The 26,245-nt window shown below is 58.8% G+C and overlaps 1 protein-coding gene across 6 annotated transcripts; it reads right to left on the minus strand.

Annotated features, from left to right (window-relative positions):
* Positions 1 to 887: 887 nt before the first annotated feature.
* ACVRL1 (activin A receptor like type 1) lies at positions 888 to 23,018 on the minus strand. 6 transcript variants are annotated; one of them, XM_084877452.1, is made up of 11 exons: positions 22,364 to 23,018; positions 16,584 to 16,731; positions 11,517 to 11,584; positions 10,823 to 11,074; positions 10,453 to 10,661; positions 10,102 to 10,201; positions 9,623 to 9,769; positions 9,034 to 9,309; positions 8,029 to 8,226; positions 4,625 to 4,755; positions 888 to 3,137 (listed from the first exon to the last, which is right to left on the minus strand). In XM_084877452.1, the coding sequence occupies exons 3-11, from the start codon at positions 11,578 to 11,580 to the stop codon at positions 3,003 to 3,005; spliced, it is 1,512 nt and encodes a 503-aa protein (XP_084733578.1). In that variant the 5' UTR covers positions 11,581 to 11,584; positions 16,584 to 16,731; positions 22,364 to 23,018; the 3' UTR covers positions 888 to 3,002. The 6 variants fall into 6 exon arrangements, with proteins under 6 accessions (XP_084733578.1, XP_084733577.1, XP_084733580.1 ...); XM_084877451.1 differs by lacking the exon at positions 22,364 to 23,018 and adding an exon at positions 17,625 to 17,757; XM_084877454.1 differs by lacking the exon at positions 22,364 to 23,018 and adding an exon at positions 17,625 to 17,757 and having other exon boundaries at positions 11,517 to 11,620.
* Positions 23,019 to 26,245: the final 3,227 nt, after the last annotated feature.

Here is a 26,245-nt window from a genome sequence, read left to right on the forward strand (position 1 = left end):
GCCGGTGTGGGCGTCAGGTGTGTGTGTGTGGGGGGGGGGGGGCTGTAGGGATCAGGGGGTGGCAGGCACGGGATGCCGGGAGAGGTGGGATGCCGGGAGAGGTGGGATGCCAGGAATACCCTCCCTTCCCCGGAGCCGGGCTGAGAGGTGCCCAGGGAAGGAGGGTGGCACTGGAGGCTGTTTGGACTCCACCTACACATGCTCCAGGCAGGAGGCCCACTGGAGTGTGTGTGTGTGTGTGTGTGTGTGTGTGTGTGTGTGTGTGCAGGGAGTAGGGGAGCACCTCCGTGGTGAAAGGAATTGGGGTCCCCTTTCTGAATATCCCAGGCAAGGTGGAGACCCCATTGGAAGAAGGAATTGAAAACAGACTTCAGGCAGGCAGGTCCACGCCGCCTCTGAGTGAGGACAGGAAAGCTCCCCGGAGGTGCGGTTTTCCGGGGACAGTACCTGCAGAGCAGGCGCCCGGGAGCGCGCCGCGCACCCGCCGGCGCCGGGGCGGGGTGAGGGGATCCCCGGGAAAAGCCCGATGGTGGCTCGCAGGGGCGGGAGGGCGGCGCCGCTGGGCAGCCCTGAGGCCAGCAGAGGGCGCTGTGGCGGCGCCGCCAGCAGCTAGACCCAGCGGCTCAGGGTCTGCACTGAAATCTGGGTCCTGCACAGAGGGGTGTGTGTGGGCGGGGTGTGTGTGTGTGTGTGTGTGTGTGTGTGTGTGTGTGTGTGTGTGTGTGTGCAGGGGGTGCAGGGAGTGCCTGAGCGAATGATGAGCTGTCAGTTAAGGGCTGAGTCCCGGCGTGCGTGATACCCTGCGTCCTTCTTCTCCCCGTCTCCCACCCCCCAGGTCCCCTCCGAGGCGGGCCGCTGCAGAAGCACTGGCCTGGGAAGATTCAGCGGGAGCTCAGGATTCAACCACGGCTTTATTGACGACCTACTGGGTGCCAAGCCCCAGCTAAGTGCTCCCACAAACAATATCTCCGGGTAAGAGATTCCTTTTGACCTGGCCCGCCTTCCTGCCCTCAGGCCCAAGCATCACACCAACAGCTCGCCAGCGCCCCCTCCCCTGCCTGGCCGCCTTTTCTAACCCACCCGGTCACTCCCCCTCCTGCCTCCATCCTCCTCTCAGGGATCTTCTAGTCCTTGAGGAGCTGCTGCCTTCAGCTTCTGGCTGTGGAGTCTCTGAAGGAGCCTGTTGGCCCCCAAAAATTCCTTCAGGGGAGCGCTGATTCCCGGGCTGGGTGGGTTCCAGTGACGAGGAGGTGTGAAGCAAGCTGCCCCGTGACGATCTGGGAAGCCAGCAGGTCCATGGAGCTTTCTGTTTTCACTCAGTTTCACTTCCTGGTTCTCCCCCAGGACCTTGCACAAGGCTGGGAGCAGGCCTGGGAACGCGCCCTGGGTGATGGCAGCCGGCGCTGGCCTGGGAGGTCGCACTGGGTCACGTACAGCAGGAGGCTGTTTTCTTCCCCTCCGGCAGGAACTGAGGGCTTCTCTCTCTCCCCCTGCCCCAAGGGCTGAGGGCTGTGAGCTCAGGTCTCCCCAAGTTTGGGGCTGTCCTTGCCCCTAGCATGAGCCCCACCTCCACCCCTACAGCCCCCCAGACCATCTACCTGCCTGGGGTAACCTCCTCTGTGCATAGACACCCACCTTTGACCTCCAGACACCAAAGTGTCCCTGTGTTTCTCTACAACCGTCAGGTTCTTTCTAGGCACACACTTGCTGGGGCGTGGCCCAGGGTGTGGGCCTGGGCCAAGGGCAGTGGGGAGCAGGACCCTGGGAGCTAGAGGCTTCCAGGCTGGAGTCAGGTTTCTCCTGAGCCTTGGAGGCCCTGCCGGGAGCCAGGCTCACCCCTCTCAGCTCTGAGTAGAGAAGGCAAAGCCACGGAGGGGGCTGAGGCTGGCTTGTCTGCCAAAAGGCCAGGGACTGTCTGAGCCCAAGGATGGCCACGGGCAGGAACCGGGGCCTGGGGGATTAGACGAGGAGTCATCTTAGACACTCCTGGCCTCAGATAAGCTTATGTGCAAAGCCCATCGCGGGACAAATAGCCAGGGGCTGGGCATCATAGAAGGCACTAGGAACCGAGTTTGCACAGGATGGCACTGCGAAGAAAATTAGAGCTGAAACACCTCAGAGGACATCAGGACCACCTCTTTCCATAGGCACCTGAAGAAACAGGTGCAAGCATCCAGGACTGGAGCCTGGGTCTCCGACTCCCTGTGGAGCCCTTCCCAGCCGTGTCCTCGCAGTTATTCTGAAAGTCCTGGGCCTTCCCCATCTGACCCGCCACTTCTCCAATGGCCTATGACCCTGCCACACCCACAGCAGGGCTCCTTGGTTTTAATGCCCCGATAAGTCAGTTGGATGGGGATAGAGGAGGGGCCCAGACTAGGCCCCAGCTCTCTCAGCAGCAGGTAGGCAGCTAGCAGGGGTCTTGTCCAGGAGACAGAGGCCCAAGGCATCACGGAGCTGAGATACAAACTCATGGGTCCTGGATGTCTGGGGGTTGGCCAGAGGTGAGGGCCTGGCAGGGCAGGGTGTCTGCTGAAGGCTGGACGGGGTCCTGAGCCACGTGGCAGCTCTGGTAGGGCAGTGGGGTTGAACGAGGGCAGGGGGTAAAGTGCAGACCCAGGCTCTCGGCCCAAGAGACTGGGATTCCCTGGCGTGCCCCCCCTGGCACTGGGGCCTCCTTCGCTGTGTCCTGGGTGGCGGGAGGGAGCCCAGGGCATGGTGGTGGGGACAGAGCCAGGCGTCAGGGAGCCTGCTGCTCTGAGCGGGCCAGACAGCGGGAGATCGGGTTTCAGCCCAGCTGTATTTTGGGCCGGATGGGCTGGGGGCAGAGCCAGGCAGGCACAGCTGCCCCCAGAGGGGCACCCCGTCTCTAGCACACACACTACCTCCATCCAGACAGACCACCATTCACCGCTCCCCTCACCCCTAAACACACACACACACACACACACACACACACACACACACACACGGCAGGCTGCGGGGAGCCAGGTGTCTGCCGGTGGCTAGTCGATCACTTTGGGCTTCTCGAAACTGTTGCTGAGTTTCTGCAGTGTCTTCTTGATGCGCAGCGCAGTGAGGCGGGCCGAGGGGTTGGGATACCAGCACTCCCGGATCATCTGGACCACCCCCGAGAGGACCTGGGAGGGAGAGGAGGGCCGGGAGAGAAGCAGAGACATGGGTCAGGGAAGATGGGAAGGAGGAGGCCAGGAGAGTGGCCCAGGCATGGGGAGACACAAGCAGGAGACAAAGGACGAGAAGAGGGGCGATGAGAGTGTTGAGAAGGAGGCGGGAGGAAAGACAGGAGCCGTAAGGGTTGGGGGCGAGTTGGGGCGGGGGGAGGATGGAGGGATCCAGGCAGGGACCAGGGACAAAAAGAGTAAAATGGAAAACAGAAGAGGAAGAATGGGATGAGGATGGAGAAAGGCAGGCAGGCCAGAGATGTAACTCAGATCTTCAGGGGCACCCAGTCCCCCTCGGGGGGCGGGGTCTGTGGAGCACCTTCCCCCACCCTCCACCGCCACCGGGACCCAAAGAAGGGGGGTATGTAAGTCTCAGGGCTCCCGCACCCCCAATCAGACCCCAGTGCTGAGGGCTGTGTCTCCCAGCCCCCATGAACCCTGGCTGGTGTACCCTGGAAGAACAGGCGGTGAGCACTGCCCCCAACATGCAGGTGTCCAGGGAGGAACCCATCCCAGGAGGCTCAGATTTAACCTCCTCAAGCTGGTTCTTAAGAGGGATTGCATGTGTGTGTACATCTGAGTGCACATGTGGCTTTTTGTGGATGTGTATCCTGTGTGGAAATGTCCATGTGTCTATGTATACGTACACGTATGTGTGTGTGTACATTTGTTTATTCTTTTAATAAACATGAATTGAGCACCGATGGTGGGCCAGGCACTGTCCTAGGTAATGGAGATATAAGGGTTACAAAGGAGACATGCTCTTTGTCTTCACAGGGTCAGCATTCTGGCACATACGTGCACGTGTGTGTATGTATCTGTGAGTGTATATTTAAGTAGAAGCATGTGCGTGCCTATATATGTTTATATACATGTAAGTATGCGTATTACAAAAGCATGTGAAGTATTTTGAGCAAAGATAAAAAAAAAACAAACAGCCGGGACCAGTTTGGCTCAGTGGATAGAGAGTCGGCCTGCTGACTGAAGGGTCCCAGGTTCGATTCCGGTCAAGGGCATGTACCTTGGTTGCAGGCACATCCCCAGTAGGGGGTGTGCAAGAGGTAGCTGGTCGATGTTTCTCTCTCATCGACGTTTCTAACTCTCTGTCCCTCTCAATTCCTCTCTGTGTAAAATCACTAAAATATATTTAAAACAAAAACAAACAAACAAACAAACAAACAATAAAAACTGTATAGTAAGAAATGCAGCTGAGCACCTCAGGTTTTCCCAGCAAGGTGAAGGGTTCTGAAAATCCCAGAGTAACTAGAGTCCCTGTGGGGGTCCGCAGGACGGAGATATGGGAGGGTGTGGCCAGGGAGGACCCTGGAATCTGCCCGCTAGAATCTATCCGGGGGAAGCCGAGGCCTCAGACACAGGTTTCTGGGCTCAGACATTCCAGCTGTGAGCCACCACCCCATGCCATCCCAGCGCCACAGGGGCCTCACCGGGTCTGCAGCCAGCCTGTTGTGGATGGTGGGGGTCTGCTGGTCCACACACACCACCTTCTTCATGTCCTCAAAGCTGGGATCGTTGGGCACCACGTCATAGAAGGGTGGCTTATAGTCCTCCACAATGCCTGGGGAGCGGGGAGAGGGGAGACAGGGCAGTCACTCTGGACCCCAAGAAGGTCAATACTACCTAGAGAGCCTTGCCCACCTTCTGTCCAGGGGCCAAGATACCAGTTGTCTGACCATGGTACCCTTTAGACTCGGGTGTCAAACTCAATCAGAGAAGGGGCCAAAATCTAAAATCCAGCCTAAATCGCGGGTCGAATGGTTTACTGAACAGTCATAAACTGACAATGTCATAAACTGACAGCGGAGTGCAGTGATGACAGCGCGGTGCGGGCCACATTGCAAGGCCTGGCGGGCTGGATTTGGCCCGCGGGCCTTGTGTTTGACACATGTGCTTTAGAGGGACACTATAATATCCTATCTAATAAGGAGGGAATATGCTAATTGACTGCCCCTACCTCAAAGATGGCAGCACCCATAGCCAATAAGGAGGGAACATGCTAATTGACGGCCTCACCCTCAAAGATGGCAGCACCCATAGCCACAAGATGGCGGTGCCCAGTCCCCTCAGTCCCCCAGCCACCCAGGGCTGGCCCGAGGCGCAGGCAAGCCTCAAATGGTGGCTGCCCAGCTGCCCAGGGCCCATCAAGGCTCAGGTAGCCAGGGTCGGCCAAGGCTTGAGCTGCTGGCAGTGGCAGCAGCAGAGGTGTGATGGGGCATCATCTTCCCTTGATTGCTCGGTTGCCTCCTGCCCCTGAGGGCTCCTGGACTACCAGAGGGGGCAGACTGAGCTGAAGGAATCCCCCCTCCAGTGCATGAATTTTCATGCACCGGGCCTCTAGTTATAAATATATTTATAAATAATAATTACTACTGCCATTTATTTTGCACTTACCACGTGCCAGGCATTGAGCTATGAATACTTTATATGCACTATCCTGTCTTTACAGTGATCATATGTGGTGGGTACTATTATGACCTGTGTGTTACAGATGAAGAAACTGATGCTCAGAGAAGTTGAGGCCAAGGTTACACAGCAAGTAATGGCCGAGCCAAGACTTCAACTGATTGGATCCCTAGGCCAGATCTTGTTCCAGCCTTTCCATTGCTGCTTCCTACCCAGGCCCGGGCACCGCTCACGGGTCCCAGTGATCACAGGTGCCCAAAATTCCAATGTTTACGGTCCTGACTGCATTGCACTAAATCCTCACAAAAACACAAGGAAGGGAGCAATGTTATGTGAGCCCCCCTCTATAAGCAATGAGATTAAGGCCACAGTGGTCTTAATTAAGGAAATTAAGGAGCTTACCTAAATGAAGGTGAGCAGATGTCCTGCTTTTGGCGGGACAGTCCCGATTTTTAACAATTTGTCCTGCGTCCCGCGGTGTTTTAAAACAGTTTTTAAAAATCGGGACGTCTGCTCACCTTGACCTAAATGCATAGCCAAGAAGTGAGAGTTAGGATTTAAGCCCAGAAAATCCAACCTAAGGCCATGCTCTTGACCTCCATGCTACACTGAAGGGAGGGTAGCTGGCTGGCTGTTGGGTGAGGATGTGGATGCAGGAGAAGGAGGAGAAAACGTCTCTCTGAAAAGAAAGAAATTTCTACCCACGTCCAAATAACACCCGCCCCTCTCAGGGATGGCACCTCCTCAGCCAGCAGCACCTCCTTATACCGAGTGCGCGGTCCTTAGCGGGGGCTTTCTGAAAACGATCCCGCGGCGCTGCCGACGGGCCCGGGCGGAGAGGCCAGGCCCGGGGACAGTGCCCCCTGCCCCACCCGGCCTCCTAGGCCGGCGGGGGACCAGGGCCGCACAGGCCCAGCCCCGGCCCCGGAGGGAGAGCCTGGCCAGCTGTCCTCCCCGTGGCCGGCTTCCAGGCCAGCCCCGAGCGGCTCGCGCCCTAATCAGTGCTGCGCAGAGGCCCGAGCGTGTCTAATGGGCCTTTAATCAGTGCCGGGGCTGACACCAGATTACAGTGTTTATAGTGCGCCGAGGATCTGTGTGGGGCTGACAGGGCTTCCCTCCGCTCAGGAGCCTGCAGCCAGCCTGCCCTCGGCCCTGGCCAGTCCAGCCTTCCTTTCCCGCCACCGGCAGCCTGGTCCAAGGGGCCTCAGCGCCCCTGTCTAGGGGCCCCCAACCCTGACACCAGCCCCCTGAGCGGACGCTAAAAGCTCAGGCCTGAAGGGGCAGGACCCTGAGCCCCTGAGCCTCCCAGAGGGACTGGTTAGACCTCAGCCTCCACCCATCGATGACCATTGAGAGCACACGAAGGGGGGCCTGGAGCTGGCCCCGCACAGGTGCTCAGGGAATGAGAATGTCCCTCTCCCCAAGGATCAGAGCTCCAGTCATATCCGAGGTTGTCTCCAAACATCCAGGATATGACTGGAGCTCTGTGGGCAGCCTCCGCAAAGACGAACAAGCCTCTCCGGCCAGGCCAGACGCCACCCCTCACCCATGCCCCCTGGAAGGCACTGGCCCCGGGGCTGCCCCTGGCATGGGGCCGGCAGGGATGAGGTCCCTCTGCCTGCTCCAGCTCACTCTAAGTCCGAGTCCCCTGTGGCGCCCTCAGGAACAGGAGGAAGCAATAAGCAGGCACTATTGGATCTCACATGCTTTGTGGTCAAGGAAACCAAGGACCAGGGAGGCTTAGGTGGCACAGTGGTAAACAACCCTGGCCCTAGAGTCAGTGCCTGCTTTCAGACCCTGGCGCTGCGTCTAACCAGCTGTAATTCTGGGCCTCAGTCCCCTCATCTGTAAAATGGGGATGATACTGTGTCAGGGATTCATTACGACAGCAGTAATTGCTACTAATATTTACTGCGCTCCAGATCTGTCCTGAATATTTTGTTTGGATGATCTCAACCATTGGAAACTATTTCTATTCTCACTTCACAGATGAGGAAACGGCACAGAGAGGTTGAGGGACATGCCCATGGTCAGTGGCAAAATCAGGAACCGAACCTAGGCAGCCTGATTCCCAGCCCACGCGGCTCAACGACGGGAGCGATCCCAGCTTTCTGCCCACAGAGGACGATCGAAGAAGACAATACATGTGTATTGCATGGCATCTGGCACATATTTAAGCTCGATAAATGTTAGCTGCTATTAATATTCCTGTTATTACCACTTCCCCAAGATTTCACAGCCAGAACCACAGACTCTGATGAACCTTGAAAGGTTGCTCAGCTGAACCAGCTGGCGAGGAGCACGAACGGAGCACAGGCCGTGTGGCCACCCGCCCCTCAGGCCACAGGCGCCAGCCACCCAGGAAGCGCCCACCTTCTGCCTGTCCACCCACCTGCCCCCCCCCCCCCCCAGCAGGGTGGGCCCTCACCGTTGACGATGGTCCGGCGGGTGATCTCCCACAGCACCAGGCCGAAGGCCCAGATGTCCGTCCACTTGTAGGACTCGAAGCAGTCGGTGCGGATCTGCTCGTCCAGCACCTCGGGGGCCATGTACCGCTTGGTGCCCACGCGCGGGTTGTTGCCGATGTCCAGGTAGTCGCTGCCCTGCGAGTGCATCACAGCCAGGCCTGTGGGCACCGGGGCTGTCACTGCTGCTGCCCTCGCCCACCCCGGCCACAGGCAGGGCGGCCCCACCCCAGAGGCTGCGGTCCGGGCGCAAGGCGGGGTTGCAGGCAGGTGGAGACCTGCTCTGGGCGGGCTGGGAGCACACTGGCTCCCTCCCTCTCCGGGTGCCCAAGGACCCGGCGGGGTGGGAGTGGGCGAGGCAGGCATTCTTATGCCCATTTCACAGAGCGGGACCCCACGGCCCCATGAGCAACAGCGACGCAGTCAGTGAAGCTGGAGGGTAACCCAGGTTCCTGGCTCCCTGCTCCTTTCCCCCAGCTCCCGGAGGAGCCCGGGGTGGGGTGGTGGAAGGAGTTTATAAGCTTAAAAAGAGTGTTAGGCAGCCGAAACAGGTTTGGCTCAGTGGATAGAGCGTCGGCCTGCGGCCTGAAAGGTTCGATTCCGGTCAAGGGCGTGTACATTGGTTGCGGGCACATCCCCGGTGGGGGGTGTGCAGGAGGCAGCTAGTCGATGTTTCTCTCTCATCGATGTTTCTAGCTCTCTATCCCTTTCCCTGCCTCTCTGCGGAAAATCAATAAAAAATATATTAAAAAAAAAAAAAAAGAGAGAGAGAGGCAGACAGCAGGGTTCTTGCAGAGGGGAAATAAGACAGCAAACATCTCTGTAAGTTTTAACACGCCAATCAGAATCGCCAGGGCACGCACACAGACACCTAGGCGAAGGCGGGGCCCAGTGGACCGGGGACAGAGCCGCCCACGAAGGGGCCCGGCCCCTAGGAAAAGCCCTCCTCACTCCAGCCGGCCGCTCACCCAGGTCCGCGATGCAGCACTGCAGGTTGCTCTTGACCAGCACGTTGCGGCTCTTGAGGTCGCGGTGGGCGATGGCCGGCTTGCCCTGCGTGCCGAAGATCTCCACGTGCAGGTGCGCCAGGCCGCAGGCCGCCGACACGGCCAGCCTGAGCGCCAGGCGCGGCTCCAGCGTCTGCCGCTGCAGGAAGTCGTAGAGCGAGCCGTGCTCATGGTAGTGCGTGATGAGCCACAGCTGCGTGCTCGAGTTGCGGGAGGTCATGTCCGAGGCTATGAAGCCTGTGGGCAGAGGGTCTGGGGCTCAGCCACGGGCTTAGCGACGAGGGAGCCTGGACCGGCCAGGGTCCGGGCTGGAGGCGCAGGGCGGGCTGAGCCGGGGCTGGGACGGAGGCTGCTCCGGTCTAGGGCGGAGAGGAAGCCGGAGTCAGAGGGTGGTGGGGGCTGAGGCCCGGCTGGGAGTCCTTCAGGGGTGGGTGTCCAGAGGCTGGGGACTCCGGCCTTGAGTGCAGGGGATGAGAGCCGGGGCCTGGCCTCCATCCCCCACCCCCACCCCTACCCCCCACCCCACCCCACCCCACCCCACCCAGCTTGCCTAGGATGTTGTCGTGTCTGAGCAGCACTGTGTTGTAGATCTCAGTCTCCCGGAACCAGGACTGCTCGTCCCTCGAGGAGAATATCTTGACCGCCACACTCTCACCGTGCCACAGGCCTCGCCACACCTCGCCATAGCGGCCCTTTCCTGATCCAGGGGCAGGGGGTGGAGGGGGGCGGAGGGGAGAGGAGGTCACACAAGCCCCTGGGCACAGCGGTCCCCAGCTGCACGGACCCGACTGCGGAACCTCTGACACTGATGCTTAACCTAACGCAGACCCACACCCCGCTCGCAGGGCACCCGCCTGCCTCTCGCTCCCCACTGGCGTCTGCAGAAGGATCTAGCCCCGACCGGCCTCCACCCGCCCTGTGCCCAGACCTGGCCCCGTCCGTGACTCGAGAGGCCCAGAGCTCTCTCGCCCCCCCCTCCAAGCTCACGGGAGCCCTGGGTCCCCACCCCCAGGCGCACCCACCGCTCACCCACACACTCCACCAGGGCCACCTGCCGGGCCACCGTCCTCTGCACCAGGAAGGGGAGCCCCGAGCCGCTGCCTGTGGTGCAGTCACTGTCCAGGAAGTCCTGAAGGCACCAAGAGGCCCTGAGAGCTGTCCCTCGGCCAGCCCCCTCCGCCCTCCCCGCCTGGCCCCTGCTCCTGCGGCCTGTGCGCCTCGCTCACCCAGCCCCCGCCCACTGGCATCCGGGCGTCTGTGATGGTGCCTTTCTCGGCTATCTGTCACTCACTCCGCATCCCTCTGACTCTGTGGCTCCTGCTTATTCCTCTCCCCCCACCCCCCCCCCGACCCTGTGTCCCATGTTCCCCACACTCATACCCCCAACAGGCTGTCCCCCTGCTCGGAGGCCTTCAGGATGAGTCTGGAATCGCCCAGCTCGCTGTGCAGGTGCTGATGCTTCTTCTGCAGCCGCCGGATATGCCACAGGCCCAGGGCACACGAGACCACCAGGACCAGAAAGCCCAGCGCAGGGCCCAGGATCAGAGGCAGCTGGCTCTCCACTGGCGGCTGCTCCGGGGTGGGGAGGGCTGCCAGAGAGAGGACACTGAGGCCCGGCTGCCACCGGGACACTTCCCCTCCCGCCCCTGGCCGTTGCCGTCAGGTCCCGGCAGGCACCAGAGGAAAGCGAGGTGAGAGGGCGGGGTCGGAGAGGCGGGGTGGGCGGGGCGGAGGCAGCACACAGACGTACCCTCCAGCTCCAGGGTCACGTTGTGGTTGCAGAGGGAGCTGTAGCAGCAGTAGTGGTTGAGGACATCCGTGACGCGGGCCCAGCAGAGCTCGGGGTGCATGTTCCCGCAGCCCCGGTGCTCCTGCAGGTGCCTGTCCTCATCCCGCACCAGCACGACGGTGCACCAGGTCCCCCTGCAGGTAGACCCCTGGCATCCTGGGCCCTTACACGTGCAGGTCAGCAGCGGCGCCCGAGAGGCCCTCACAGGGTCGCCTGGGAGACCCAGCAGAAGCTCAGTCACCCCGAGCCCAGTTCCCCAGGCTGAGCCCAGCACCCGCTGCTATCTCCCCCTCTGACCTCCCCGACAAACCCCTTGAGGCCTTGGTCCCTGAGTTCCACCCTCAGCTTATCCTTCCCTCCAGGGGGCAGCTGAGGCTGTGAGAAGCCGGCCTCCATCCCTTCCCTGACCCCAAGGCCTCCTCCCCAGACCCAGGCCCAGCCCCGGCCCCCAGCCTCAGCCCTGAGGACTCTTCCAGGCCCTCTCTGCCCAAACCCCCACCCTCTGTACCCCCTAGAGAGAGCCAAAGGGGGTTGGGGTAGCCTGTCCCCTGCCCTCCAGCCGAGCTCCAAAGTCCCTTCACCCCAGCTCCTCAAACAGCCCAGCAGGAGCTGAGCCCCTTTCTCCATTCAGGCCCCTGCTCCCTCCAGGACTCACCCTGGGTCAGGTTCAGAGCCACCAGCAGCATCAGAAGGCATCTCCTGGAGAGGTCCAAGCTCATGGTCCTGCGGAGAGGAGCAGGAGACGGGGTGCAGCGAGATCTGTGAAATGTGATCCCCTCGGTGTTTTCAGCCACTGACCGTGGGTCCCTCCCGCCCAGAGGAAATCACTGGGAGTGTTTGGGGGGGCGGGCAGGCCTCCTCCCGACTCCACTGCGCCCGGCTTTGGGGTGGGGCCTGCAGGGGAAGTCCTGGTTCACTTCCCCATGGAAACCATCCTGTTCGGGGTAAAGGGTGGGGAGCCACGTTTAAGTGACTGAGAGCTTCGGGGAGATCCCAGCCCCGCAGCCCTGCTGCTGAGCTGCAGCTGGAGGGCACAGAGGGCTCGGGGCTGGGGCGAAGGACCGTCTCTTCAGCAGCACCCCCTTCTATCCTCGGCCTCTTGGCCATCCCCTTCTAGCCTCCCCCCTGCCCACCCATTTCCCAGTGCCCCTCCCGCCCCAGCCCTGGCTGCCTCAAACATAAACAGGCTCCTGTCTTCACTTCCTGCCATTCAGGGTCCCGCCAAGCTGGGAACAGGAATCAAGATTGTTTAGATTGGGGTCTGGATAGAACAGGCAGGAGTCACGCACAGCATGGAGGGCAGGACACACTCCCAGGGCCCGGAGCAGCCCCCTGCACTGGACACCCTTGTGACCGAGTCCCAGGGGACACCGAGGGCCTCACAAAGCCCAGCTCTAGCTTAGAGATGACAGGATTGAGGCTCAGGCAGGGGAAGAGACCTGAGCAGGTCCAGACAGGATTCAGTGGTGGTACCAGGAGTGCACCCCAGCTGTCCAGACTCCCAGTCCAGGGCTCCCAGTCGGGGTGGCAGCCCGTGTCTGAGCCCTCAGGGCTGTAGCCACCACACGCAGCTCCCACAGTGCCGGCTCACTAGGCGAAAGGAGCCTCCTGCAGCCAGCGTGTCAGAGGCCCTCCCTGCGCCATCCCTGGCCCCTTCTCTATCCTTGCTGTCCTGGGAAAAGAGGGGGGCAGGGCCAGTGCCATGGGGAGGGAAGTGAAACCCACTTAGACACTGAATGCTTGACCTTCCGTGGCTAAGGGTGACCTTTCCCAGAAGTTGGATGGAGAGTGTCGAGGGGAGTAATTGTGGCCTGTGACCCTCCCCAAGCCTGGCCCCACACCGACTAGTGCTTCGCAGCTGCCTCCGTCTTCATTTCTCAAAGGCTTACAACAAGCAGATCCGGGCCGGGGCTGCAGCAAGAAGGACTGAGGTCAGACAGTAAGAAGCACTTTCTGAACGGGGGCAATTAAGCAGGGTTTTGCCTGTGGACTGGGTCCCCAGATACGACTCGAGGGGCGGGAGTGTCTTCTGACCGGGTGAGGCTGACTGTGGCCACAGAAGCACAGAAGCCACGGCCTAAGAAAGGTGCCAGATGAAGATGGAGATGCTGAGGCTCTGGGGCAGGATGGCGGGGGGTGGGGGGCGCTTTGTGTGCCTCTCTGCCGGTGGCAGCTCTGCCTTCCTGCCTGGGCTTCCTCTGCCCCAGAGGCCCGGAGCTGGGGAAGGAAATGGAGGCCTGGGCCGCCGCAGCTGTGTCCCCAGCCTCCGCCTGACCTCCTGCTCTGGCCCCTCCTGGCAGGCACTGTGCGGTGGGACTGGAGCCCCAGACAGGCTGAATGTGTCCACTGGGGCATGCAGGCAGGAAGCCATCCTGGCAGTAGCCTTTGCTTGCCCAGAAAGCAGCGGAGGAAAGGGTATGGGCAGGAAGGAAAAGGTGGAAAACAATGAGGATAAATCTGGCAACCTCCTAGGAGCCTTTACCACACTCCACTTCCCTGACCATGCCGCAGGGCACCCTCTCTCTCCCTCTCTCTTCAGTGGGCATCAGACTCCCCTGAGGGGCTTGGCTAGCAATGGACACTCTTCGGTCTCCCCCCACTCCAGAATCTGATTTGGTCAGAGTCTGGGATCAGCAAGAAACATGTTTTGTGGTGTTTTTTTTAATTGTCACCTGAGGATATGTTCGTATTTATTAGAGAGAGAGAGGGAGAGAGGAACATTGATCGGCTGCCTACCACATGTGCCCCAACCACATATGCAACCTAGGTATGAGCCCTGACAGGAAACCAAACTCACAACCTTTTTGGTGTATGGGATGATGCCCCAACCAACTGAGCCACCCCATCAGGGCAAGAAACATGCACCTTAAAAAAGTTCCCGGGGCCCTGCCCTAACCAATCTGGCTCAGTGGACAGAGCATCGGCCTGCAGACTGATGGGTCCCAGGTTCGGTTCTGGTCAAGGGCATGCGCCTTGGTTGTGGGCACATCCGCAGATGTGCAGGAGGCAGCTGATCATGTTTCTCTCTCATCCATGTTTCTAACTCTCCCTCTCCCTTCCTCTTTGTAAAAATCAATAAAATATATATTTTTAAAAAGTTCCCTGGGTAATTCGAATCAGTGGGTAGCATAATGTCCTACAGCACATGCAACGCAGTCTCCATGCTTTCATTTCATGGGACCTGCTGGTGAGCGGGCGTGGGGTGCAGAGGACAGGACTCTCACTCCCATCCGGGGACCTCCCCTTTACGGGAGAAGAAGGACACACCAGGCTAAACATGGAAGTCAAGGTCTTGGAAACACTGTGGAGGGAGGGCGGGTCCCAGCGTTGGTCCCGACAGCGGATCCACCTCAAGCCTCCCAGGCCCAGGAGGGGCCAGGGAGACCCGGCTCTGGCCTCATCCGGGAATGCGGAGGAGTAGCATTGTGGCTGTCCAGTGTCTAACTGTGCCCAGTGTCAGGTAAGTACGGGAGGGTGCTGACCAGTCCAAACGCAGAGCTGACTCTGTGATCCTTCCTGCAGGGGGACTCTAGCACAAGTGGACGCCTGGGGGCTGGTGGTATCCTTTCACTTCTAAGCAAAACGGCACAAAAGACCTCCTGCTGCAGAAGCATCACTGTAATTGGCCAGAAATCACAACTGCTAAACTCATATCAAACATTAACTTAAACTGTGAAGTCTTTAGTAAAAAGAGTTAACCTTCTCTGAGTATGACTTTTGTGCTACGTACTGAACTTTAACGGTTGACCTCGTTTAATCCACACAACAACCCAAAGGGGAAACTGAGGATGTTAAATTTGTTGCCTTGAGTTTTAAAAAATATATTTTATTGATTTTTTTACAGAGAGAAAAGGAGAGGGCTAGAGAGTTAGAAACATCAATGAGAGAGAATCATCGATCAGCTGCCTGTTGCACACCTCCCACTGGGGATGTGCCCGCAACCCAGGTACATGCTCTTGACTGGATCCAAACCCGGGACCCTTCAGTCCGCAGGCCGACGCTCTATCCACTGAGCCAAACCAGTTTCGGCCGTTGCTTTGATTGACATAAATTACTGATCATAAATCCTTCCTTGGTCACTCTATTCCTCCAGGTGTTTGGTGCTGGGTGAGCCCCACCAAGGAGGAGAAAGAGTGAGTGGGTCTCACCAACGTGAACAGATTGCCCACCGCTGCCTCGGCAGGTGTCCGGTGTGGGTGTGCTTAGATGTGGAGACAGAAGCCCTGTTAGCTGCAGGCGTAGTCACCGGTGGGAGAGCCAGAGCAGGGGCTGCTGGGAAGGGGGTTGTCAGTCTGCTCCCCATGCCCCCTGAGGGGCTGATGAAACCTGCTCCGGCCAGCAACAGCAGCTCAGCAAGCAAGGAGGCGCCTCCCTCTGCCCCTCCACAGGTCTGGCCCAAACAGGGGAGGCCGGACTGAGCGGCCCCCACCAGGCTGCCCCTCACCGGACACAAAGCACTTTCTCTGCATCACTTCCCGAAGCCTCAACGGCGATCTAGCACCACGCCTGTGCAGAGGAGCACAGAGGTCAGGATCTGGCTCCGGCTCATGCAAACTTGAAATCAAATCCCGTCTCTGCCACACAGAGCTGTGAGATTTGGAACAAGCTACTTAAACTTTCGGAGGTTTGGGCTTCCCTGCGTGAAATGAGAAGAATAGTGCTCATTTCATAGGTCTCAGGTAGTAAAATCAGTTAGCAGAGTACTACGCGGCACATAGTAGGCCCTTAACACGTGTCAGAGAAGCCCAGCCGTCCACTCACACCCTCCCTGTGGCTTCGGACACGCGGTGGCTGTCTGGACCTGCGCTTTCTCTGCGGGGTGGGCAGGATACCCCTCTGCTGCGTGTGGCGAGGATTTCAGGAGAAATACAAGTCTGCACAGTCAGTACTCGATAGATGGCAGTTACCTTTAACCTAAGGTGACCAGATCGTCCAGTGTTGGCGGGACAGTCCTGATTTCTAACAAGTTTTCCCGCATCCTGCGGAGTTTTAAAAAAGTCCCCATTTTTTGAAAGATTGGAAACATTGGACAGATTCTTTCCAAAAATTGGGACTTTTTTAAAACGCCGAGGGACGCGGGGAAAATTGTTAGAAATCAGGACTGTCCTGCCAACACCTGGACGGTCTGGTGACCTTACTTTAACCGCCCAGTGAGATGGAGGGGCAGGCACCAGGACAAACAGGGCAGGGAGGGGTTAGAAAGGACGGACCTGATGCCGCCAGACGCTGCCCATAACCACAGAGGGGTGAGAGCTACGGTCCACCTTGGCCCTGACCTCGAAGAAGAAAGGGGGGGGGGGGTGGTTCAACAACACTGTCCTCCAGGGTGGATGGAAACCTGGGACTGCCTCCTGCAGGGAGCCTGCTCCCTCCGGCCTGTGCTGGAGGGAGGCCAGGGCAGCGGGACCTGACGCCAGGGTTAGAGGTGAGGTGTGGGGGCTGGAGCTACAGCGCCAGGTCCCCAGCAGGAGCTGCCGGGGCTGGGCTGCTCAGACCTCTGGCGGGGACCCTCTCCCCCAGGCCGGCGGGGACTGTGACCGTCCTCCGTCCTCCTGGTGAGGCAGCGGGAGTGCGCCTGAGGGGTTAGGGTCCCGTGCCCCCAGGAGCTGGGCTGACCCTGCGGCGACCTCCCCAAGGGGCTGTGCCCGAAGGAGGGCCGCCCCCGCCCCGGGTGGCTCAGGCCGCCCCCCAATCCCGGCCCCGCCCGCGGACCGCTTCTCACCTGTGGCCCCGGGCGGCGGGCGCCGGGGTGCGGGTGCGGGTGCGGGAGCGGCGGCCCCGGGAGCCCCGGGCGGCGAGCGGCCGGGGTCTGGGCGCGGGGGGGCCCGGAGGGCGCGCTCGGCGCTGCTGGCTGGCGGCTCCCGCCGGGACTGGGAAAGGGGCCGGAGCAGAAATGTTTCTTATTGCAGCGTCTTCCTGCTTGGCCGCGGCCCCACCACTCCCTCCTCATAAACCGCTTCCGATGGCCCGGCCCGCCGACCGGCCGCCAGCCCGCCCTCCCCCGCGCGGCCCCCAGCCCCGGGGCAGCCCCCCGGCCCCGGCCCCCCAGTCCCAGGCCCTCCGCCGCCCCCGCCCGAGCCTCCCACATCCGCCTCCCCGAGGGGCGGGCCTTGGACGCGGCTGCTGGGGTCGCCGGGGTCCGGCCCGGAGCCAAAGGGGCTGGAGCTCCGTGGGAGGCACCGTGGGCGCGGGGTGGGCTGGGGTGGGGGCGCCCCCCGGCCCCTCGGAGCCGCGAGAGGTGACCCGGCTTCTTGGGGTGGAAGGGATCACGGTGCGAAGGACGGAGAGAATGTACCTGTCCTTCCCCACCTCCCGCCCCGTCCCAGGGCAGAGCGTGGGCGCACGGGGTGCAAGATCTGGGCACCACTCCCCCGCCCTCGGGCAGTCCCGGCTGGTCCCAATCCTTCCTCCTCCTCCTCCCTCTGTCCCCCTCGCCCCGCAGGCCCCCCCAAATCCCTCTGCCTCCTCCTCCCTCTGTCCCCCTCGCCCCGCCGTCCCCTCCCGTCTTCCGCAGCTCTGCTGGGCGCGGGGACAGCCTGAGCCCCTCCAGCTGGCAGAGCAGCCCGCGGGGAAGGCGCGTCCGGCCTCCGCGGGCCTCCGGGCTGGAGGGGAGGCTGGAGGGGGAGGCTTCCTGGGCGGCAGCCCCCCACCCACCGAAGGGGGCGTTAGCGAGGACCAGAGCCTCCGCTGGACAGGGCTGGACCAGGGGGACCAGGCTTTGCAGGGAGCGGAATGGCTCCTCCCAGGGGAGACACACACTCACCCTGAAAGCTGGTGTGTTCCGAGCCTCTGGTTCCCCACCGAGACGCTGAGGTCCGGGACTCCAACTAGTTACAGAAGCCCAGACACTGGCTAGTCACATGGCCCCATGCCTCAGCCCCCATCTGCTCAGTGGCCATCACAAGCAGCCTCAGAGGATTGGCTGAGTCGCACACAGGGCAGGCCTTCAGTGGAAGTATTTAGTTACATGAATAAATGAAAAGGCCGAGGAGACTGGTCTCAGCCAAGGAGAAAGCCATGGGGTCTCAGAAGCAAGCGGGGACCTCTGTGCTGGTGGGAACGCAGACTGGGGCAGCCACTATGGAAAGCAGTATGGAGTTTCCTCAAAAAATTAAAACTCAAACTGACCCAGTGATCCCACTTCTAGGAATACTTCCTAAGAATACGGAAACACCAATAAGAAAGAATATATATACCCTCATGTTCAAAGGAGCACCATTTACAATAGCTAAGATCTGTAAACAGCCCAAGTGCCCAGTAGATAAGTGGATTTTAAAAGCCGTGGTATGTTTACATGATGGAATACTATGCAGCTGTAGAAAAGAAGGATCTTGCCCTAACCTGTTTGGCTCAGGAAATAGAGCATTGGCCTGTGGACTCAAGGGTGCCAGGTTCGATTCCGGTCAAGGGCATGTACCTTGGTTGCAGGCACATCCTCAGTAGCGGGTGTGTGTGCAGGAGGCAGCTGATCGATGTTTCTCTCTCATCTGATATTTCTAACTCTATCCCTCTCCCTTCCTCTCTGTAAAAAAATCAATAAAATATATTTTTTTAAAAAAAGAAGAAGAATCTTTTACCCTTTGAGACAACATGGAGGGACGGGAGAGTATCATGCTAAGTGAAGTAAGCCAGTCAGAGAAAGACAAGTATCACATGATCTCACTTCTATGTGGAATCTAATGAACAAAATAAATCACCAAACAAAGTAGGTCCAGAGGCATGAAAGCATGGCACAAATTAATGGATCTCAGAGAGAAGGGGGTGGGAGTTTGGGCAGAAAATAACCAAAGAATTTATATGCATACTAGAGGCCCAATGCATGAAATTCGTGAAGGGGAGGGTACCCTCAGCCCGGCCTGCTCTCTCTTGCAATCCAGGACCCCTTGGGGCATGTCCGGCAGTCGAACATCCCTCTCACAATCAGGGACCCCTTGCTCCTAACTGCTGGCCTACTCCCTCCTTACTCCTTGGGTTGCTGCTCCTTAGCACTGCCCCTGAGGCGGGAGAGGCTCCGGCCGCCACCACACTGCACTCGCCAGCAGTGAGCCTGGCTTCTGGCTGAGCACCCTCCAGCTGTGGGAGTGCACTGACCACCAGGGGACAGCTCCTGCATTGAGCATCTGCCCCCTGGTGGTCAGTGAGTGTCATAGTGACTGGTCATTCTGGTCTCCCGCCTTAAGGGTCACTGGGCTTTTATTATATAGACTAGAGGCCTGGTGCACAAAAATTTATGCACTGTGTGTGTGTGGGGGGGTGTCCCTCAGCCCAGCTTGCACTCTCTTGCAGTCATGGAGCCCTCAAGGGATGTCCACCTGATGAGTCCTCTGCAGGAGGTGACCGGATAGGCTGATCATGGGCTGGCGCCGGCCGGCAAGTGGCTGGCTCTGCCCCCCCCACCCCTCTAATCACCCCTCCATTGCCACTGGTTGCCACCACCCCCTCAATTGCCATCATGTTCCTCTGCCCGCTGGCCTGGTGTCACCTGCTCACCAGCCCCACCTCCCATCAACTGGTCATTCTGACATTATGTCAATTTGCATATTACGCTTTTATTATATAGGACTAGGGGCCCAGTGCACGAATTTGTGCACATTGAAAGGAACTGTGGGCCACTAGGCTGCAGTGGGCACACTGGCGGGTCTCAGCCCATCCTCCATGCTCCCGCCCAGCCCCTCCCGCCATGGCCCCCAGTCCCCTCTCTGCCAGCATCCCTGCTTGTGCTGCCCCTGCTCCCATGCACTGACAGCACCAGCCCCGCTTGAACCCACTGATGGTGTGGAGCGACTGGGGCCGGCGCCAGCAGCGGGTGCAAGCAGGGCCGGTGCCTTCAGTGGGTGTGAGCAGCAGCTGCTGCCCCAATCATCCCTCAGGAGCAGGGGGAGATGGAGACACCGTCAGGAGCGATCAGGGCTGGCAGCTGCCACTCTCACCCAATGTTGGTGCTGAGCGATCAGGACCAGCGCTCAGCAGCAGATACGAGCGGAGCCATTGCTGGCAGCGGGTTTGAGAGGCAGCTGCTGGCCCCGATCACCCTTCAGAAGCAGGGGGAGGTGGAGAAGCTCTGAGAGGCGATCGAGGCCGGCAGCCACCACTTGTACCCGCTGATGGTGCCAAGCAATTGGGCCAGTGCCGGGTACTGGCAGCGGGTGCAAGCGGCAGCAATGGGTGCATGCGCCTGGCAGGACCATGGCCCGTGGGAGTGGAGAATTTTCAGTAACCTCCAGAGGCTCACCCTGATGACAGTGACTGGCACCCTGCCTTGGTCTGGCACCCTTGCCTCCTGCTCCACCCCCACCCCCCCCCAGCCAACTCTCACCAGGCGCCCCCTGGTGTTCAGCGCACATCATAGCGACGAGTTGTTTGGTTGTTCCACTGTTCAGTCTATTTGCATTTTAGGGTTTTGTATATATAGATATGCGTCATCCATGGACACAGACAACAGTGTGGTGAAGGCCTGTGGTGGGTGGGAACTGGGTGGAGGAGGACAATGGGGGGCATCTGTAATACTCTCAAAAATAAAGATTTAAAAAAATGCCGGGACCGGTTTGGCTCAATGGATAGAGCGTCGGCTTGGGGACTGAAAGGTCCCGGGTTCGATTCCGGTCAAGGGCATGTACCTTGGTTGCGGGCATATCCCCAGTGGGGGGTGTGCAAGAGGCAGCTGATCGATGACTCTCATCGATGTTTCTAGCTCTCTCTCTCTCTCCCTTCCTCTCTGTATAAAATCAATAATATATATATATATATATATATATATATATATATATATATATATATATATATATATAAAACAAGAGCAGCCCTCTAAGGCGTCTTGCTCTAAGATGGAGATTTGTAAGAGGGGCCAGGCACCCCGCCCTCTGACAGGAATAGAGGCTGGGGGAGACAATAGCTAAAAGCACCCATTGTTGACTGACTTCACTTCCTTTGCTGCAAGCCTCCCCCCCCCACCCCCCCAACCCCCAGCTGCTTCACAACAGGAGCCTGTGGATTCCAGAACCGAGGCACACCCGAATTTCAGTGTCAGGACAGACCCGTGTCCCGGAGCCAATAGGAAGTACTATAGGATTACAGTGTCTGCTCTTTCAGATTGTAGCGGCCACTTGGCACTCTATTAGCTGGAGACATGAGAGTGTGGCCGTCTTTCTTACCCACTCTCTCCCCTGCCCTGCGGTGGCTTCTGACCAACCTCTCCCAGCCCCAGCTGGAATCTCTGTCCTGGGACGGGGAAGTCGGCCTTTCCCAAGGGAAACGTTCTTTCTGAGACACACCCTGAGAGCAGAAACATGCCCTGGACCAGCGGAGAGCCGCCAGTGTGAGTCAGTGGGGGTGGGGGACTTATCTGGAAAGGGTTCATGAAATGGATAAAAGTGGAGCGATTTTGGAGGAGGGAGATGGGGCCGGGCGGGGGATGGGCTGTTCCTCTGAGCTGGAGTCTACACTCCCCACCCCCCTGCCCCCAGGCCCGGAGTCCTCTGGCCCCTGACTCTGCTCTCGGGGGAGCTTCTTGTGAAACTCCTGGCTTCCCAGCACGCAGAGAGGCCGGGCCAGGCCCCGAGGAGGAGGGAGCCGTGGAGACTCGGCCCAGTGAGGAAAAGGAAAAGGAATTGCAGACTGTGTCCAAGTCTACAAGAATTAATTACGCAGAGGGACCAGCTGTTCCCCATAATCGGCGAGGACAGAACAAGAGGAAACAGGCCTACAGGACTGAGATTTAAATTTAGATACTCGGAAGGATTTCCCAGCACAGCCCTGCCCCTGGGAAGGGCGTGTGGGTGAGACCTCAGCGGGTTCTCACCTGCGGAAGGCAGGTGCCCTGGAGCTGGCGTGAAGGCAGAGGAGTGAACAGCTTGCTTTTTCAGGGCCAGTGGTGAGAGCTGAGTTTAAGCATCGCTTTTGCCACTAGGGCGGGGCCAAAGCCACGGCTTCCCCCCTCTGTCCATGCAGGGCGCCACACTCCACTGAATGCGCTGCTGCTGCCATCTTGAAGTTTTTTGTTTTTTTTTAAAACATGTTTTATTAATTTTTTACAGAGAGGAAGGGAGAGGGACAGAGAGCTACAAACATCAGTGAGAAAGAAACATCGACCAGCTGCCTCCTGCACACCCCCTACCAGGGATGTGCCCATAACCAAGGTACATGCCCCTGACCAGAATCGAACCTGGGACCTTTGAGTCCACAGGCCGACGCTCTATCCGCTGAGCCAAACCGGTTTCGGCCCATCTTGAAATTCTTAAGAATGTTGGAACAAAGCGTTCAGCATTTTCATTTTGTGCGGGGGCCCCACGAATGATGTGGTCGATTTTTCTGCACGAGGATGAGTAGGAAGAAAAAGCAAGAGAGGAAACTAGCAGAGGGTGAGCTGGGCTTGGCCTCCCTTAAACTGCAGAGTGGGAGACGTAGATGGGACAGCCTAGGGCTGTTCCCGATGTGAGAGACGCGAACACAGGGCCCGGGGGAGGGAGCACTGCGTCTCCTCGAGGGGAGCAGGGAGGCAGGTACCTGTGGCGTGCACGTTTCATCTCTTCCGCACCGAGGGGAGAACCCCAGCTCTGCGGCCGGACGCAGCTCTGCCGGCGGAGGACGTGGCCCCTCCGTCTCCTGCAGCTCAGGGCAGGGGGCGCCGCATGCCCGGGGTTCCAGGCCCGGGGCAACCTCTCTGGGCCTCGGATTCTTCCTCCGAACGCCTGGAGAGTTGCAAAGGTCCTTCCCAGCCTTGTTTGGTCTCCTTTGACTCTAAGATTGGGGGAACTCCCCGGTCTCCAGGCCCTGTCACCTCAGCTCCGTTTGGCTGGCGCTGAGGTGTGGGGAGGCGTGGGCAGCCCGGCACCTTAGGAAGAGGCTGGGAGATAAGGGGCCCGATGGCGGGAGCCACCTAGTCACCTGCCTGCTCACGTCCGGCTCCTCCGGGGTGTCCTGCCGGTTCGTCCGCCCCTGGCCCAGCCCGAGGCCCTGGGATGACTCACGTCAGGATGGAGCCGTTTGAGGAAGGGCTGGCATGTCGGGGCCGGCGTCGGAGGTTAGCCGGTACCGCACAATGCCTCGGGGTGGGGTGGCTTGCAGCAGGGGCTCCAGGACGGCCTCCTCCCTGAAGGCCAGCGGCCTCTGGAATGTCCCTCCCCACAGGCCGCCTCGAGGCTCTGGCCCTGCCCTGCCCCACCGGTCCGGCGGAGGAGGGCGGGGAGGGGGAGTGGGGAGGGCCACCGTGGAGCTGGAGGCGCTGAGTGTGGACATCAGCTCCTCCACCTGAGGGAAAGGCTGGCGATCCCGCCTCTGCCAATCCTCCGAATAAAACCAAGCGTCCGGGAGGGTCCTCTACCGGCTGAACACCAACGGGGGTTCGTGTTCGGTTTGTTTTGAGGGAGGGAGGCCCGGCTGTGCGACAGGAGAAAGAGCACGAAGCCAGAGTCAGGAGACCGGAGGTTTGGCTGTGGGACGGGGCCTCTATTTTCTTACCTGCTCAGACATGGGTGCTGGGCGGCGCCTCCCCTCCTAAAAGCTGCCACCGTGGGCTGTGGGGTATGAAGCAGCCGTTCTGAAAACCATGTGCAGGGCATTCCCAGTCAACACAGGGTAAACATAAACAAGGACGTGAAACGCTGCGGCCGAGTTTGTCACGACAGGCAGCGGTGCCCGCCCTCAGACCCGCGTGCCGGGGCCGGCCCCCTCTCAAGGGCTCAGCTACTCATTCCCCTGACATTTAGCTCCATGACCGAAGTGATGTGTACCACGCCATCTCCAGACGGTGTTCAGCTTTGTTGAAGTACAATTGATAAATAAAATTGCAAGGTATGTAAAGTATACATCGCAATGGCTTGATGTACGAATATATTGTTTGTTTTTAAAAAATATATTTTATTGATTTCTTACAGAGAGGAAGGGAGAGGGATAGAGAGCTAGAAACATCGATGAGAGAGAAACATGGATTAGCTGCCTCTTGCACACCCCCTACTGGGGATGTGCCCACAACCAAGGGACATGCCCTTGAGCGGAATCGAACCTGGGACCCTCCAGTCCGCAGGCTGATGCTCTATCCACTGAGCCAAATCGGTTAGGGCATGTATACATTGTTGTTAATCCTCACCTGAGGATTTTTCCCATTGTTTTTCAGAGATTGAAAGGAAGGGAAGGAGGGAGGGAGAGGGGGGGGGGCAGGGAGAGAAAGAGAGAAAGAGAGAGAAACATCCATAGGAGAGAGACACAACTGGGGCTGGGGAGCGAAGCTGCAACCCAGGTATGTGCCCTTGATCAGGAATTGAACCCGAGACCCTTGGGTGCTTGGGCTGTTCCTCTGACCACTGAACCACACCGGCCAGGGCCTCTGTGTGTGTGTGTGTGTGTGTGTGTGTGTGTGTGTGTGTGATCATTTAAGTACGGCTCTCTAAGCTAGTTTCAGTTATACAATACAGTGAGTCACCATGTTTAACATTAGATTCTGAGATCTTATTCATCTCGTAGCTGAAAGTTTGTACCCTTTTAACATTCCCTAGTTCCTCCATTCATCCACCCCCAGCTCCTGGCAACCACTTTTTTGTTTGTTTGTTTTGTTTTGTTTTGCTAATCCTCACCTGAGGATATTTTTCCATTGATTTTTAGAGGGCGCAGAAGGGATGGGGAGAGACAAAAGAGAGAAGCATCGAGGTGAGAGAGACTCATCCATTGGCTGCCTTCTTCACGCGCGCCCCCCCACCCAGGGCGGGGGATTCAACCTGCCACCGAGGTACACGCCGCCCTCTGGAATCGAACCTGGGACCCTTCCGTCCTTGGGCCAACGCTCAATCCACGGAGCCAAACCATCTAGGGGGGCAACCGTTTTTTAAACTCTGTTTCTATGAATATGACTTTTTTTTTTTAATACTCCATATATAAGGGATACCACGTAATATTTGCCTTTCTGCTATTTATAGATATTAAAATTTCATAATTTAGGTCATTTAGTTTCTCTTCCTCCTAATTACTTATCGTTATGACAATGCCCCTTTAGTTCCTGTTCTATCGGGGTCACATGGCACCCCTTGACCCTTCCCTAAGTAAGCACCGTGGCCCCCCTCCCCGGGAGCTGCAGTTTTGTGCAAAAAAGGAACACGTGCCAATTAGCCCAGGCACGCAATCCCCGCTCGGGGTGGGGTGCCTGCAGGGCCTGGTGAGCATCTTGGATGGCACCGGAGTTCCTAGAGGCGCCCAGACTCTTGTCCTCTACAGAGAAGCAGGCCCTGAGTTTGCTGGGGGGAGGGTGCCCGAGTAGGCCGGTAAGGGTGTGGGGGTCCGGCAGGCTCTGGGGTGGGGCTGGGAAGACCATTGCCGCTTGGGGATGGGGCCTGGGGGGCTGCGGGGACTATTCCCCATGGGGGGGGCTTGGTGTTTGGACACAGAGGAGGTTCCCCGGGCTGGAGGGCAGGCTCTGGCCCTGGCTGGGAGGCAGAGCCTTTGACAGAGGGGCAGCTGGCTGGGTGAGGCCAGAGGCCAGCGGGACTTCCTCTCGCTCCGGGCCCTCGAGGGGTGGGACCAGATTGCTGGAACTGGACACAGGAATCGGCCTTTGTTTCCAGCCGGAGGGGAAATGCCACAGTCCTGCCCCCTTCCCGCCCCTCCAGCATCCGTGCCCAGGCTCTGCCCTGCCCAGCGCCGGAGGGCCGGGCACTGAGGGCCCACAGCCACCTCTTATCTCCAGGATCCCCCACCACTGGCCTCTGCTCCCCATTCCCCAAAGGCAAATCACTCCCCGGAGGCAGGAGAGAGGTCAGAGCTAGTATCAAGGCCAGGCCGGAGTAAATAGCCACAAAGCAGTTTAGGTTTCAACCTGCTCACCTTTCCCCTCTTCCTCCGAGGCACCTGACTTTTCACAGTTACAGAAGGTGCCCAGGCCTTTAGGGAGCCCTGGAAAAAAAATAAATAAAAATAAAATTTTAAAAAATAAATGAATAAATAAAGGGAGCCCTGGAGGGCAGGCGTGGTCCTCCCTCAGCCCCTAACCCCTGCTGCACATGGTCAGACAGTCACACAGGCGAGGTGGGCAGTGGATGGCCAGGGGAATGCAAAGTGTTGGGGAGCAGAGGGGACAGAAGGCCGGGCCGGGCCAGGAGCCCCAGGCAGGGTGTGTGAGTGTGTGTGTGTGTGTGTGTGTGTGTGTGTGTGTTGGGGGGGGGGCGACCCTGTCTTTATGTTTTTCTTTTCTTTTTTAAATATATTTTATTGAGTTTTTACAGAGAGGAAGAGAGAGGGATAGAAAGCTGGAAACATCCATCAGCTGACTTTTGCACACTCCCTACTGGGGATGTACCCACAACCAAGGTACATGCCCTTGACTGAAATCGAATCTGGGACCTTTCAGTCCACAGGCCGACGCTCTATCCACTGAGCCAAACCGGTTTTGGCTTTATGTTT

This window comes from Pipistrellus hanaki (genome assembly GCF_964339955.1).
Source record: "Pipistrellus hanaki genome assembly, chromosome: 3".
Classification (NCBI taxonomy): domain Eukaryota; kingdom Metazoa; phylum Chordata; class Mammalia; order Chiroptera; family Vespertilionidae; genus Pipistrellus; species Pipistrellus hanaki.

Coding starts and splice junctions, on each gene's coding strand:
- ACVRL1 (XM_084877450.1), bottom strand. CDS start 22,383: ATGAAACGTGCACGCCACAG. Junction 11,585..22,363: donor ATGAAACGTGCACGCCACAG/GTACCTGCCTCC, acceptor TCCTCTCCGCAG/GACCATGAGCTTGGACCTCT. Junction 11,075..11,516: donor GGCTCTGAACCTGACCCAGG/GTGAGTCCTGGA, acceptor TGGGTCTCCCAG/GCGACCCTGTGAGGGCCTCT.